The 17,217-nt window shown below is 40.1% G+C and overlaps 1 protein-coding gene across 1 annotated transcript in view; it reads left to right on the forward strand.

The window, feature by feature from the left end:
- The window catches only part of DYNC2H1 (dynein cytoplasmic 2 heavy chain 1), a 200,093-nt gene that overhangs the window by 150,123 nt on the left and 32,753 nt on the right, over nucleotides 1-17,217 (forward strand). Inside the window, exons 80-83 of the mRNA XM_056858874.1 lie at nucleotides 539-614; nucleotides 1,641-1,852; nucleotides 2,675-2,779; nucleotides 15,922-16,038. Coding sequence (XP_056714852.1) covers nucleotides 539-614; nucleotides 1,641-1,852; nucleotides 2,675-2,779; nucleotides 15,922-16,038 — 510 coding nt within the window. The remainder of the gene's footprint in view (nucleotides 1-538; nucleotides 615-1,640; nucleotides 1,853-2,674; nucleotides 2,780-15,921; nucleotides 16,039-17,217) is intronic.

A 17,217-nucleotide genomic window follows, 5' to 3' on the forward strand; every position in this document is an offset into this window, starting at 1 on the left:
AAGTGGTCAAAAAGAACCGAAGTCTCCAGATTGCATAAACGCGGCAGTTTTAAAATGCCGTGGGTGGACCCGGGTAGAGGACGTTCTTCTGAGGTAAATTAAGACTGGTGGACTGTCTTATGCAGGAACTGGTCCAAATGAACAGTGAATGAGACGTGTAACCGGTCAGAACACTTTTCGAGGCTTCATCAGCTCAAACACATTAAGGTTCTGCGGTAATTCGGCTTTCCTTGGAATGGAATTATTTACAGCCGGTTTGGTATATCCCCGTAGGGACCCTTCATGATGGAAAATCGCGGCGAATTGCCTCTGGTGTAGAGCGGGTTGCCTCTCTCGAATGATGCTCACGGCCTGGGCACTCACCCCGCCAGCTTGGGAAAGTGCTGAAATCCTTAATCGTATTAAAAAGAATGTGACGTAATAATTGATGCTACTTTAGGGGGGAGGAGGTTGTAACAAACTGATGTCAAGCCATGCAGGCAGGGTGGTCCTTTGTTTGATTTAGCCTTATGCCTTATCAGTTGTTCTTCTTCTCTAGGGCTGGACCAAATTTTATGAATTTTCCTTATCTGATCTCCGGGCAGGTTATGACATTATTGACAGGCTCTTTGATGGTGAGTCAGCATGTCCTCAAGGAACCTCAATTTTGCAGTCTGACTTTGCTTTTCTGAAATCGTAAATCATTTCGCCTTGACATACTTTCACTCAACAAGAAGTGGAGAGGGACGGGTTGCATCAAAACACTATAATGAAGCACAAGCACCACCTTTCAAGGAAATCATATATTATACAAATACAAAAAAAAGCCTTCCTCACATGATATTTAAGATTGTTTATTAAAAAGTCCATGAATACATATATGTTAAGAATTCATATAAGATTTTTATAAAACAATATTACTCTTCCTACACACTTGACACTGAGAGACACTGTCCTTCAGTGTTACTCCTCTGAAGATGCCTGCCACAGTTGCTGGCGAAACGTCAGGAAAGAAAATACCAAGACCACTGTTACACAGCCAGGATAACCTACAAGAACCAATATTACTGTTCTTTATTAAAATCTATACCTGTGCTAATAAAAGCATTTCACAAACTACCGTTGTAATAACCAAGCATAGATTAATAAACTGGACCTTATCCCAGAAATACATACATAAGAACAGGCATTAGTTATTTAAAAACTCCTTCTCTTCATGTTTAACAGTTTATAGCTCAGTTTCAGTGTTGCAGGTTTTATTATTTTCCCTGAATAGATAAAGTCAACTTGCCTTTATTTTGATAGCTCTGAAGAGCATCTGAAATAATTGAAATAAATATAGAGGGAGGAAGTTTAATATCTGTAGAATTCCTCTTAGCATTCTCTTGCCAGTCTTGTGTGACACGTAGAGGAGAGTTTCCAGAGCAGCTGTTTGGACCTAAAGGACACAATATCTGACGCACCTCAAAACCAAAGCAGTTAAGCCACTATCCGTAAGGGAAGCAGTGTCACAGTTAAATCAGAATATTGGGTCCTTCCATTACATACCAGGAGACTGTATTGCCTCACTGCATTAAAGACAGTTTTAATGATGAAGTGTTATAATCTACAACCTAGTCATTGTGCTGTGTTTTACTGGTTTCATATTTAATAATTTTCAGGCCCCAAAGATTTTCAGTGGGAATTTGTGCATGGTTTATTGGAAAGCGCTATATATGGAGGTCGTATAGATAATTACTTCGATATGCGGGTCCTTCGATCCTACCTGGAGCAGTTTTTTAATTCCAGAGTCATTGCTGACTCAAATTTCCGGACCAAGAAGATGAGCAGATTTCCCTATTCCATCTCTCTACCTAACTCCTGCAATATATTGGTGAGGATGTTTCCCTTCTTATCAGGCATTCAAGCCAGAATTAATTTTCTTTTGCTTTATTAAATTGGTAGATTATCTTGCTTCTTGTTGCCTAATTGAAAGCCACCTTTGGTGCTGCTGAAGTAATGTTTTGTTATGCCTGCTGTCTTGTTCGAAGTTTCTCTCTTCATTGGGACTGAGAGATGCTCAGAAGCCAGTCTTGTAGTTACTGCCCATCAAACCCTCAGGCACAGTTGTGGAGATTCAGTCTTCTGTTGGGCTCATGGTACTTTGGATCAGTGCTAGAGTCCAGTAGCTGCATCATCTCATTTAAGTAATATCTACAAGAATGTTTTCCTTAGGAATGCTATTGTATTTTCCCCACAAACTGCTGCCTACCATTTTTACTATTAACATGATTATGCAGGGTCACCCTTAGCATGTTGACTCAAAAATAAGCATCACTGAATTCAGTATGGCTTACTCCCAAATAAGGGTGGATGGAATTGCAGTCCTGGCTGTGTTACTATTAGTTATCTTATTATTAAGGCTTCTCACTTGCTTTTCTCACCTCAAATTATTTTCCAATTTAAAGATAGAAGGTTATTTTGGTTCAAGGTCACTTGAGATTTATTAAAAGTCACAGTTTCCAAGAGAATACTTTGAAATTATTTCTTTATTTTTGTATTAGAATTCAGTTTGTTAAGACTGAGCTAATTAAAAGATTTCGATCTAGATCTGAAATCTGTTTTGAAAGGTCCATGTTTTTACTCTCGTTTCACTGAATTGTAATTGCTCGGGGATTTTTGAAATATATTTCATATTAGTCTTTTTTCTGCATAGGATTACCGTCAAGTTATTGAAAGCCTTCCAGAAGATGATAAACCTGATTTCTTTGGCCTGCCTGCCAATATTGCACGCTCATCTCAACGAATGATTAGTTCTCTAGTAAGTTTGGTTTTTTTTTCTTTTTACTGATTGTTATTAGAATGTAGATGGTCACTTGCTGAAGAGACTACATCTATTTACTAATATTCATTTTACTTTATTCTTTGTTTTTTTAATCTTCCAACTTTGATTGTATAGATGAGCACAGTCTGTGTGAAGGGTTGCAGATACTGTAGAGACTTAAACATTCCTTAAGACAGGGTAACAGGTGGAAGGTGGTGAAGTTCAGACAAAGGAGGTGGTGACAGTTGTGGAAGGATTTTGTTCAGCCTGTATTGTCTAGACTGGGCTGCTACTACACCTGTGAAGGGAAGCCTAGGTTGCTTCTGCCTTAATGAGGTCTGCAAACATCAAAAGAGATAGCTCGACCATCTATAAGAAGATAAGTGTGTCTCTGAATGTGGGGTCATGGAAATTCACTCTGCTATAGACTTGGAAAGGTTTGGGTTTTCTAGTGTGATGAAGAGATTCATGTTGACAGATCCCCAGTTTACAAAGGGTGATGCTACAGTTTGCTCCCCCAAATTTCAGTTACCCTGCTAAAGATTGCCAGGACATTATGACAGTCCCCACGGAGGTAAAAATGCCTCTCTTTTAACTGCCCATTATTTCAGTGATTTGTTGGATAGTGAAGGAGTGGAAGGATAAGGACCTATCCTAGAATATATGAAAGATTCAGTTGTTCTTAACTTTAGGGCTTAGTTTATAATTTCAGATACTGTACCCCAATTATAGCATCTCATATAAAGTTAAATAGTACCAAATGTCAACCAACCTCTGTTAACCACTTCATATCTAAAATTAAAATTCGAAATTAAACTTTAATAAAATCAGCGTGCCAATTCTCATGTGAGTTCTGTTTATCAACAGACAAATAAAACAAAATACCAGTTGAGGCACAGCTGTGGCGAGAGAGCTGATATACAAAGAAATCAATTTTAGTTTATTATAATCCTTGACTGCAGTGACAAAAGCCAACTCCAGGACTTATTTTCCAAATCTAGACCTTAAGTGTACCAAGCAAGTTTATCCCAAACCAAAATACCATCACACAGTAGTTGCTTCAATTCACGATACATAATTAACTAATACATATCAACAGTGAACTGAGTGCTTTGTCAGATATGAATCTTCAAAGAATGCCCTTCTGCAGTGACTGGACTTCAGTATTCAGTGAGTCAACGGTTCTCTTAGTAAACAGTCCATTGAAGCAGGACCTTTAAACAGTATGCATTTGCTAGCCACCAAGCAAATGGAAGGCCAGGCAAGATGGCTTCTAAACGTGAAGGTATTCAGAAAGGGAAAAGTGTGCTTCAATTTTTCCCCCCTTCGCAAGGGAATTTCTGTGAAATGTGTTTTATAGTGCATGAAAAAGAAATTCTAAGATAACTATAGGTTGATTAATTCAGAGATTGAACAAAAAATTTTTAAAAGAACTAACCAGATGACTTAGGAAAGGGGAGGTTTGGCTTCTTGTTTTAGCAGATTACTGAAGAATAAGAAAAGGGGAATAAAAGGAACTATACAATTATTAAAGGTACTAGCTCGTACATAATATGAACATTGATTTTAAATTATTTTTAAGAAATTAAAAATGGTGATCTGACTGTCCTTATTTATTGAGAACAATCCTGGTTTTCTGGTCCTTGAGCCTGGTAAATTACTGTTTTTCTTTTTGCCATTTGAGAATACCTTGTTGAGGTTTTATTATCTGAATTGCTAACGCTGTTATGCCTTAGGGATAACCTCCCTTCTGAGAGCCTCTGTCTTCTCATCTCTTGAGTTGAGGATGGTAGCATCTTATCTCTAGTGCACAGACCTGTAAACACAAGCGTAATCACCTAGCTGCCACACAGTGTACACAGTCTGCAGCTGATGAACTATGTTTTGAATTGTTGGTTTTATTTTTTCAGTTTTACTTTTTAAATACACCTTTAATCAGATTGTAAAACTTACAGAGGACAGCCTTTTGCACAGTAGACTTAATCAGTTCATAATGGGGAGGGGGAACAGTGTTCCAGGGAAGGTCTTTATTATGAGAACTAGGGCTACGTATCTCTGATTTCATCTCTGGAATGCTGGAGGATATGGAACTATCCTCTGTCTAGTTTAGTTGAAACCAGTTTAAGCCAGCATGGTATCTTTGAGCTAGCGTAGTGTAGTGGTTAAGAGTGGTGGTTTGGAGTGGTGGACTCTGATCTGGAGAACCGGATTTGATTCCCCACTCCTCCACATGAGTGGAGGAGGCTAATCTGGTGAACCGGGTTGGTTTTCCTACTCCTACACACGAAACCAGCTGGGTGACCTTGGGCTAGTCACAGCTCTCTTAGAGCTCTCTCAGCCCCACCTACCTCTCAGGGTGTCTTGTTGTGGGGAGGGGAAGGGAAGATGATTGTAAGCCAGTTTGAGTCTTTCTTAAGTGGTAGAGAAAGTCGGCATATAAAAACCAACTCTTCTTCTTTGCTACTGCAAATATTTGAGTGGATCTGCAAATATTTTGGTCTGGATTTTAGATAGAGCTTGTTAAATGGTCAAGAATTCCTGAGGGTGTGTTGGCCTGGTCTCTGTCACCTGAATGGTATAACTCCATTCCATGGAGGTAAGGTAGTAGAAGTAGAGAAGTCACGTGGGAGGTGGTACATCACTATGTGTGCACCACAGCTCTTCGGTTTCTGGCAGTCCTGTTGTGATGACATCCCTCAAGAACTGTTCTCCCCATATGATTTCTCTGCTCACTATACTTATCCTACATAACTTCCATTATTAAAGTAGTGCAGAATGGATCTACAGAGAAACAATACATATTGAGTTCAGATTACATAACTGCAGAGCCTCAGAGATTACTGATTCCAATGATTTTCCTTGCATGTCATAGCCGTGTGCTTTTGTTTATGAACATTATGAGTTTTTAATATGATGATACGTATCAGTTGATGACAACATATAATATTAACACTAACATGATCTGTGTAAGGCTGCCTTTGAAGACAACCTTGAAACTTCAACCGGATTTCTAAACATGGTAGGCTAAACTGCTCATTATCTGATTAAAGGATCTTTAACTCTTGAAAGTTAATGCCCGGAAAATCTTCTTGGTCTCTAAGGTGCTACTGGACTCGAATTTGCTGTTACATTTCATAGTGGCTTTCTTCAGCTAGGTCTTCAATCAATTCTAAAGGATGATTTTGACCTGTAAACCTCTTAATGGCTTGGGTCCAAAGTACCTGGTTTCCCTCACCCTTACATTCCCACCTGTGCCCTGAGATCAGCTTGGAGGCTCTTCTGTGGGAAGCTGTATTGTCACAGATACATCTGGCGAGAAGCTACACAAAGGTCTTCTCAGCAGCAGCCCCAAATTTTCGAACTCTCTTTCCTTCCCTTATTGGAATCCTACTGGAGAAATCTGAAAATGTATTTATTACAGAAGGCCTTTGAGGAAGATGGAGACTTTATCCCTGGGTTTTAGCTGTACTGGTTTTATGATTTGTTGTTTCTGAAAGTATCTGTTTTACCAGTTTGTATTGTTAGAGTTCATTGTGCTTTACGTTGTTGTTTTTTGGCAGTTCCAGCAGGCATTGTGTCCAGAAAAGCAGCATATCCATCAACTAAATAAATAAGTCTTCCCAAAGAGTTACAAAATTTAACAAAGCATAAGTAAAATCATTAAAGACATTTTGGATTATACAGTAGCAGCCATATGGTTACTTGGATATGTTAAACTATCAAAAGGAGACAACGGGGAACAAATTAACTGTGAACTTCATTAAGTCTAGTATTAAAATTTATTATAGATACAACAGTAATGAACCAACGGCTGAATTCATAGAGTTTGGCAAATAGTAAATATGATTAAAATGACACACTGGATAAATGTGACACATACAGAGAGAGAGAGAGAGAGCAAAGAAGATGAAAATATTTTGTATTTACTGTGTGCAAAGTGGACTCTGTTTACAGAGATTTCAGATATCTTTTGGGGACTCTGTATTCAATGATCAATTGCCCCTTAAATATAGTAATTAATATTTTTCATGAAGGGAGCTACAGTGATAACCTTTGGTTTGCTCTATCAACCCATTTAACAGGTTGCAGTTTTAGTCTCTGAATTATTACAAGTCCTGCTCACTGCTGCTTCCCTGATGGCAATACATGATTACCTTTCCAAGATGTATCAGAGGCTGTAAAAAAGCCCTGCCTTTATCAGCTCTATTCCTGTCCCTGGCTTCCTCTCAGACTCTGATTGTGTGTGTGTGTGTGTGTGTACCATCAAGGCACATCTGACTTATGTATGTATTTATAAGGGTAAGCAAACCAGAGGTTGACAGAGTTAAAGGGCTTGTTCTTGATACAAATTGCTGATTTATAAACATTTGATTGTAAGTGTTTTTTTTAAGTGAAGAAAAAAGGACCCTGACTATCCTTGATATGGTTGCTTTGTAGTGACTCTCTCGTCTTGTGTGGTTTTTCACCTACTTGTCTTTCTGACTGTTTGGATAGAATTTGTGTACATTTCCCATTTGAAAAGCTAGTGTTGGAGCAGCACAAACCTTCTCTGATGCAAAATACAAAAATATGCTGCAGCACAATGCAGCATACTGCAGAGTCATGGGATCCCCTTTGAAACTTTACAGCATCACGAACGCTGTTATGAGCTGAAAGCCGTAGTGGCTGGAAAGGAAAGCATGCCTCAGAGCAAATGTTTCCCAGAGTATCTTGCCTAAGTAATATTAGTGGCATTATTTAGATGTATCCATGTAATATTGCCTAGACTTTGAGGGAAACAGAATAATAAGATAAGAGCAAATGGTTTATGGCCCAAAACAGTGTGTAGATTCTTTAAAATTAAGAATAAATTCCTAAAGAGTTACCACCTGGATACTCCTGGTGGTGTGCTGAGCAGAGGGTTTGCCTACCCTCTGTAAAGGCCTAACCACACAAGGCAGTTTTTCTTGGTTGGTTGAGACTACAGAAGCTAACAGAAAAAAATACCATAGCCAAACAGTCATTTGCTAATAGAGTGTATAAACGCCATATTGCACTAACGTTTGAGTACTGTCTGTCTACTGAGATGTTGACAACTGTTGACCGTGAAAGCACTAAGAAAGTATTTAAAGATAGAATTTGTGGTATATCTTCCTGTTTATGTCAGAGAACCATTCAGATTCCTTCTTTATATCTAAATGATACCATCTGTTCAAATTGAATCATATACAACAAAGATAATTCCAAGGACCAACGTTCCCTTTATTGATGAAAGCTGTCACAAGATTGCTCTTCCAAGCAGTTCCTTCATCATATTTAAGTAACAATCAACACTTACATGTATGATGCCCATATTCAATAGATGATGTTGTTCAGTGTGGTGTAGTGGTTAAGAGCGGCGGACTCTAATCTGGAGAACCAGGTTTGATTCCCCACTCCTCCACATGGACTCTAATCTGGTGAACTAGGTTTGTTTCCCTGCCCCTTCACATGAAGCCAGCTGGGTGACCTTGGGCTAGTCATAGTTTTCTCAATACTCTCTCAGCCCCACCCACCTCACAAGGTGCCTGTTGTGGGGAGAGGAAGGCTATTGTAAGCCATTTGGAGACTTCTTAAAGGTAGAGAAAAGGGGGGTATAGAAGCCAACTCATCTTCTTCATTATGTCATTTACTATCCATTGTGTGTGAACCCTGGAGAATAATTTATTTGTTTAGCAGGCTGTATGTTAGATTTGCCCTGATTGGGATAGCCCCAGGTTAGCCTGATCTCGTCAGATCTCAGAAGCTAAGGAGGGTTGGCCCTGGTTAGTATTTGGATGGTCAGCCTCTACTGAACACCAGGGTCGTGACGCGGTGGCAGGTAGTGGCAAACAACGTCTCTTGGTTTGAAAACCCTACAGGACTGTCGTAAGTCAGATGTAACTTGACAGCACACACGAAGTCAGATCTAAAAGTATGTAGCTTTGCTTGGCTTTCTTTGCAGTAGCTCTTGAGAAAAAACAGAATTTCTGTGCTATTATGAAGATCCCTTAAATAAATCAGTTAAGTTCACTGTTCTCCTGTGATGTACTGTTGGGTCTCCTGACTGTGGTCTGGTTTGGATGATATTCTCATAATCTTCCTCTTAAATGTGTAGGGAAGACAAGAGTGAGTGGTGTTCCTCCCAGCATTCCTTTCCCATGTCCAAAGCCACAGGATCTGTGTGGCTGTAACAGTTTCTTAGAGGGTACAGATGTAAAACATAATGCATATGAGCCCAGATGCTTAATTTTACCTGTGTTATTGAATATTCTGTTCAGATCTACACATGCTGGATTTTGTGCACATATGCCTTATTCAAATGTTATACCCACATGTCAGTTTCCAGTAGCCTTTGAGGTCGCCCAGCACTGCTGAGCAGGAGGGAAGGCATGATTTTGCTTCCTCACCATAGAGAGGGTGTCATCCAAAGCAAGCCAATGGCTCTGAACCTTTTAGAACTGCAGCAATACACCCATATGCCTCTTTTTCGGGTGGAGGGGGTTAAAGCTTTTTTTTCTTTATAGTGTCCTATGGCTATCTACAAATAAAGATTGACTGACTAACTATATTACTAATAAAATGTAGTGCATGCCCTTTTCAAAGGAACAAATGGCACATAGTTTTGAAATTTGATTATATTCATATTCACAGCTGGCAGAATGAACAGATTTCCCCGGGACACAGAGGTTCACTCTCAGTTTGCTTAAGTTAAAATTGCATAAGCTAGCATGTCTGCTGTGATTTGCATTCAAGCTTTTAAGACCTAATTCCCTTGAAAAATATGCTGATGCAGTTCCTTGACATAGTATAAAGCCTGCACATTTTAACTTCTGATACTTAGTAAAAATCTCATCTTGCAAATCACCACCATAAATTATAATTTGTACAAGTACAAGACCAGAATGCATATTTTAGAAGAATACTGAAACAATCTTATGGCCTCATAATGTTCAGTGGCTTTATAATGTGGATAGTATTATTATGGTTGGGAATCTTTTTCCTACCTTATGTTAACAGACCTTTGGCTGCGTATTGCGTGGCCATATAAATAAATACATGATTTAAATTGCCAAAAAAGATTTGGTGGAAGTAGTGATGAATGCTGTGCCACTTAATTCTCTATACTGGAATCCAGAGTACTTATTTCTTTGCAGTTGTATTGAAAGAAGAAAGGTGAATTTCAAAAACACAAGTCAGGCATGCAAATACTTAGCTATATATGTATATATGTATGTGACGTCAAGTCGCAATTGACTTATGGTGACCCCAGCAAGGGCTTTTAATGCAAGTGAGATGTAGAAGTGGTTTGCCAGCACCTTCTTCTGCAGAGGTCATATGACTTGTTCCCATGAATAATTTAAGACGTGCTTTCTGTGGTTTTTCTTGCTCAGAGAGAAAAGGGAGAAAGTGATTGCAGCCTACAGGTGTGGGGCTTCCAGCACTGATCCCTTGTTATCTTTTCCTCTCATGTCATAGAATCATAGAGTTGGAAGGTACCACCAGGGTCATCTAGTCCAACCCCCACACAATGCAGGAAATTCCAAACTACCTCCCCTCCACACCCCCAGTGACCTCCATGCTCAGAAGATGGCCAAGATGCCCTCCCTTGTCCTCACCACTGCCATTGTCAGATTTTGTATTTTAAGCCTCTTGAATTAGGATCTGTTTCATTTTGTTAACCTTGAAAGCCATCAGGACTATTAAAATCATTACTTATTCTTATATAATGGGGGCCTTTAGTGATTATATGGCAAGGAAGTCACTGCACCTAAAATTGGGGCAGTGGGGCCCAGTGGGGTAATGACTAATGTATAGACTTATATCTGCAGGAAAGCCAACCACCTTTATCAGGGGATTAAAGTGTTGGAGTTGAGATTGTGGATTCAGATCCCCATTTATCTTGAACTAGTTATTCATTCTAACTTACAGGATATTTACATTGATTACAAGGGATAATAAGCCCAGTGTACAATGTTCTGAGCATCCAGGGAGGGTCTGTGGTTGAGAAACCAATACAGTAAATAAATTTTCACCGATATGCACACTGTACTCTCCATTATTGCTCAGGGATTAAAGTACAGTAGAAGCCTTGCTACCAGGCATCCATGGGGAATAGGGATTGCCAGTTCACTGAATATGCCACCTAACAAAGTTTTTACCTGGCAGCAAGAGGGCAGCAGGTGGCAGCCATAGACTGGGACCCACAGACTGATCTATGACCACCCTCTCAACCCCACTTCTGAAGGCCAGTGAGATCATCCTGGCAGCAATGGGAAGACAATAGCATCAGGCGGCCAGGGTCTAGCCAGGACCCGCAGCCATCTCCACCGCTTCCCGTTCATCGTTTCTGTCTTCTTAATGCTGCTGGCCTAGGTCTGCTGGCCAGCAGCAGCAATGCCAAATGTGTGACGGTGGAGTCAGCTGTGGACCCTGGGGATGCTGGTTAACCAAGTTGGCTGGTTAGTCACTAAATTTATTTAAATATTTCTATCCCGTTATCTTCTCAGTCTCCGGACAGTTAAAAAAAGCTATTTAGATGATGATTTCAAGCCTTTTAATGATAGTTTCAAAGGGTGACCATATTGGTCTGCAGTAGAACAGCTAGATTCCAGCCCAGAGACCTTAGAGACCAAAAAGATTTTGAGGGTATAAGATTCCGAGAGTCAGAGCTCCCTTTGTCAGATCCAGTCCCTGAGCTCAACCATCCAGTCAGTTATTAGCAGCAGGCACTCACGTTGCCCGGGAATTTTATCCCCTGGTCTGAGCCCCCATCGGAGCCATGTTTTCTGATACATGACGTCCAGAGTTATTTAGTTAGTATTAATTCGGGACAGATAACATAATTATAAATACGGAATTAGTAGGTATTCTTCAACCTGCCTTTTGAAATTAACATGGGAAGAGAGATAATTTCAAGTACAATTCATAGCAATTTAAGAAATAGCATTTACATGATTATAAACACACACATGGATTTTGGGTGTGTGTGAGAGAGAGATTATACAGTAACTAATTCTGGTAGGTGGCAGCAGAGTACTTGCTTTGTTTTCTTAATGACGTGTAGGTAGGAAAAGGGTAAATGTGTAGTTTTATATGGAAAATTTTTAAAAATGTAGTTTTTATACTTTAAAAGGTCTATAAGAGGTTTTTGAAGAAAATCTCTGGAAGTCTTACAAAAAGGCAGTTTTATCATCTATCTTGGAATATCATGTATGGTTGTATTGTTTGCTTTATTTGAAGAAAACTGTTGAATAGAGATGAGTAAATAAACAGTGAATATCATCGCAAATAAAACAGATTTAATGCTAGGCATGGAAACAGTTTCTGAAATGTGAAGCATGTTTAAGTAGTACAGTATTTTCAGATTCAGTACTCTAGATCCTTTCAGTGTTACATGTTTTGCATAAAACATAAAAATGGTTTGCTTGTGTCTCCTTTCCCTCTCTGCAGAATTGCTGTAATGCCTCTTTATAGAGCAACCAGCAGCAGTAATTATTCCCATAACAGTTAGAACATCATTAGCTGATTCCCAGCATCTGCCATACAACTTTAGCATAGTAGAGAACTGCAGGACCATTAAGAGTGGGACAAAATTCTGGGGCCCCAAAGCATCCCAAAGGCGCACGGAGCCAAGCAATCATCTAATTTGTTTTCATGTGAGAACCAATGTGGTATAGTAGTTAACAATGCTGGACTAGGATCCGGGAGACCCAGCTTTGAGGACTGGAAGTCTTGACTGATTGTGTGTGTTAAGTGCCGTCAAGTCGCTTCCAACTCATGGTGATCCTGTGAATCAAATCCTCCAAAATGCCCTATCTTTGACAGCCTTGCTCATATCTTGCAAACTGAGAGCTGTGGCTTCCTTTGTTGAGTCAATCCATCTCTTGTTGGGTGTTCCTCTTTTCCTAGCTGCCCTCAACTTTTCCTAGCATGACAGTCTTTTCCAGTGACTGATAGTACCCTGGCATTAATAGCTCAACAGTGCCATCCTAAGGAGAGTTATTCCCTTCTAAGCCCATGAACTTCGATTGAGACCCAGCTTTGAGTCCACACTCTGCCGTGGAAGCTTGCTGGGGGACCTTGGGCCAGTCGCACACTCTCCGCCTAAACTACCACACAAGGTTGTTGTGAGGGAAGTTTATCTTCTGTAAGGGGAAATAGGCAGAGATCAAGCCCACTTTGGAATCCATTAATCATGGGCATTTCTTTTAATTTGCCTAGATGGATGACCAACCAGCCATACAGTCAGTGAATATTCACATATTTATTGGCAGAGCAGTTTGTCAGTTCACATATTTATTGACAGAGTTATTACACTCTAAACTCATTTAGACTGGAGTAACACTGCATAGGATTGCAGTGTGAGTCACTCACTACAATTGATTCTCTGGCTCTGAAGTGGGCATTATTAACCGAGAGTATTGAATTATGACATTCAGTTGTTGTTTTGACAAATGGTTTGACACCGAAGGCAGAATTGCACCCTTCTAAGAAGGCATTCTTTTCTTTCCTGTGACCAGAGAAGAAATTGTTGCAGATAGGGTTCCTAATTGCCTGGTAACAGTGGACAAATGCTCGCCAGTTGCTTCTGCTGCCTGTTGACACTCAGCTGGTAAACGGGCGGAAGTAGGCTGGGGGAAGGGGGGCAATAAGTGTCTCCTACATGATGACGTCACTTCTGGTTTATGTGGAAGTGCCAGCATCGTGCTGGGGGGAGGCTCCTGCACTCGCGAAAAGCTCTATTAGTTCCCATAGAGTTTTTTTGCGAGTGCTAAAGCGTTGTTGTCGTCGTCCCCCCAGTGCAATGCCAGCACTTTTACATAAACTGGAAGTGACATCATTGCGTAGGTGCTTCCAATTGCCACCCCCTAACCTGTCCCCCTAACCCCCCACCCACCCACACACACACTGGTTGCCAGGATGGACCAGGCAACCCTAGTAACATACAGGCCCATGTAAATTGTAAAAATCTGGAATCTATTTTAATGTACCATTAAGGAGGGGCTGTGGCTCAGTGGTAGAACATCTGCTTGGCATGCAGAAGGTCCCAGGTTCAATCCTCAGCATCTCCAGTTAAAGGGACTAGGAAAGTAGGTGATCTGCCTGATTCCCTGGAGAGCTGCTGCCAGTCTGAGTGGACAATACTGACTTTGATGGACCAAGGGTCTGATTCAGTGTAAGTCAGCTTCATGTGTACCAACCTTCCCCCCCCCAAAAAAAAACAAATTGCAAAGATTTAGCAGCTTCAGTAGTACCAGAAACATAGTTTAGACTTCTCCTTACCAAAAGCAATTTGTGAGGTAGAAAAACTTTTCCAGTAAGTAGATGTTTTTCATTAAAAATCATTCTATTTGGTTTAGGAGAGGAAATGTTGAATCTTTTTTATACATTCTTGTATATGTTCTTTTAAAGTTCTAATTTATTTTCCATGATGAGTAGCTAATTAATCGATAGCAACAATTATAAAAAGTTAAAATTACACTTCTCCTGACTACCAACTAGTGAGGCTTCATGTTCCAGTAAGGTTGATAAATTATTTTAATTTGCTTTTGCTGAACCAAACAACAGCTCCTAATTTATCAGACAAACAAAGAAAATGAAACGCTGCATCATCACGTATTTTTCAAGATTAGAAAATCAATCAAAAATGCAGGAGCAAGTGGACTTTGAGTGTATAATGTTGTATGCTTAACAACGAAATAGTTCAGCCTTGTGGAAAGATTAATATATATTTATTGTAAAAATTGTGTGAGGCCAAGCAAAACAGGAATTACAGTTTAGGCTGTAATTCTAACCTTAGAAGAGCCAGTCACCTTAAATAACATGTAAAGAAAGAGAAGAAAACCCTGCTGTTATGGTATGTCGGTGTTAGAGATACTACTACTGCAGTTCTGTGATGAGGAGCTTGAATACCAGGACTAGCCTGAGCTCGTCAGAGCTTGGAAGCTAAGCAAGGTGGGTCATGGTTAGTACTTAGGTAGGAGACCACTGAGGAAGACCAGGGTTGATACGCAGAGGCAGACAATGGCAAATCACCTCTGCTCATCTCTTGCCTTGAAAACCCAATGAGGGGTCACCATGAGTTGGTTGCAACTTGATTGCACGGTTATTATTATGGCAAGAAGGCAGAAAAATGTGAGCTAAATAAAAAGTTTGTACTTGCATGAGGGAACCTGGGAGATATTTGGGTTTTCACGCTTCCTATTCCCCTTGCATGCAGCTTGACAATAAAATACTTCTACTTCCATGGCAAACTGCAGTTTGTCATTACATCAAAACCATAAACTAGAATTTGTTCACTACCTTTCAAATCAGAATTTCAAATACAAAATTAAACCAGAGTTTAAGATCTTGTTTTAATAGGAAGATAATAAACCATAGTTTGTGGTTCAAACATAACGAAACAAACTGTAGTTTGTCACAAAATAGCCTTTTAACAATCACCTAACCTTTATGAGTTAAGTTATAAATGGTGCTTACTTCAATGATCTTAGGTGGTAGGAACCCTGCAAGCCTTCCCTGTGTAACCTTTGGGCTGTTCCAGTTTGTCAGTGCTTCCATTATTCCCACAAGGTCAGCCTAGGGGAAGCAGAGTGCTTTGCTTTTCTCCAGCTGTCTGCTCCTACAGAGTTGAACAAATCTTAGTTCCTGATGTTGGTGACTCAATAGCAAAGGCATCAGATCAATCTATACTTGCTCCCTTGTCCCACCCACGGCACAAAGGGATGGATCCAGACTGGCAGTTTCCACCAATTTTCCTCTGCAGAACCCCCATTGTGTTCTTCAAGGTCCCCTCAAGTGCCACCCTTAGTGGAGATCAGTGGGCAACAATGGGAGAGGGGAGGAGGAAAGTTCATTCCACTGATGGAAAATTTGGTCTGGATACAAACCTTGACAGCCAGAAATCATTCAGGATTCAGTCTTACATGCAATTAGGATTGCTGCTGTCCTGTTGACATCAAGAATGCAGGGATAACTGAGTGGCGTATTGAAGCAAGTTGTGTCAAAAATAAGTATACAGGACTCCGTAGTCTGAAAATACTAGATTGCTTTCCTGAGAAAGACATTTCTGTTTATTTGCCTTATCTGTAACCCTGTCTGTGTCAGCGCGCTGTCATATTATCTTTTTTATCTTACAGGTAATTTCACAACTTCGGATTTTGAGCAGGTCTGTAACTGCTGGCTGCAAATTTGACAGAGATATCTGGTCTAATGAGCTTTCTCCAGTCCTCAATCTGTGGAAGAAGCTTAATCAGGTAAGAAGGTCAATAGCTAGAGAAGATTTCAATTCCACCTTTACAATAACAGCCTGGGTTAAATGTGTAAATTTCATCATACAGCTTGAAAATGAAGGCTTTATATAAAAATGTAAATTTAACAAGATGAAGAAGTTGCTGTCTAAATCAGTTTCAAGTACCATTTTATTTTTGTCCCATATGCAAAATATCACTTGCTTATACAATCAACTGCAATTAGCTCTAGGTGAAAGGATGCTTAAAGCATGCTAAAAATCTGCATGCCAGGCATCCCCCCCAAAAAAACTCACTAAATTTCAGTCCATGTGCTCAGACACCTGGGAAGATATTGTAGTTGTCTTCAACAAAGAAAACTAGCAGACAGGCAGAGAAGAGCACAAACATTTCATGAAACATTTATGAAAGATGGGCATTAGTGGAGCGTATTAAGAATGTCCAAAATAAGAGGTCTGGAACAAGATATATTTACTGTACTGCCATCAAGAGATGATCAATTAAACATTCGCTCCTTCTGTCATGTGGCTCATAAATTTACTAAAAGGTCCTCATTAAAATAATGACTAATTAATCAATTGTTGGTAGGGTTACCAACCTCAAGGTAGGCCCTGGATTTCTCCTGGAATTACAGCTGATCACCAGATCACAGAGATCAGTTCCCCTGGAGGAAATGGCAGCTTTGCAGGGCAAACTCAGGGGCATCACATCCCCACTAAGCTCCCTCCCCAGGCGCTGTCCTCAAATATCTGTGAATGTCCCAACCCAGAGTTGGCAACCTTAATTACACAATGCTTGTGTTTTTTGTTTTGTTTTTAATAATCCCCATGTGGTTCACATACAGTCTCACTTCTTGGCTTGAAAGTCCTGGAGTATCAAGAGTAAGTTTTTGTGCTGCAGAATCACCAGTACAAATCCAGGGTGTCTGAGTCCCTGCCCCTTGAAAAAGCTGCTTTATAATTGGCTGTAGTCTGCAAAGAGATGTACTAAAAGGAATGACAGCATTGCCCACTGGAAACAATGGGAGAGGCTGGAAGGCCCGTTGAAGATCATGGGAGCCAGGATTGCCAATTGACTTGCATGGGCTCCATTGAAATAAATACTTTGCAGCACAAAAACAGTTGCAAAGAAAATGCGGAATGGATTTTCCATTAAGGTCACATGGCTCAGATAGACTACTCTAGC

The sequence above is a fragment of the Euleptes europaea genome, chromosome 12 (genome assembly GCF_029931775.1).
Source record: "Euleptes europaea isolate rEulEur1 chromosome 12, rEulEur1.hap1, whole genome shotgun sequence".
Taxonomy (NCBI): Eukaryota; Metazoa; Chordata; class Lepidosauria; order Squamata; family Sphaerodactylidae; genus Euleptes; species Euleptes europaea.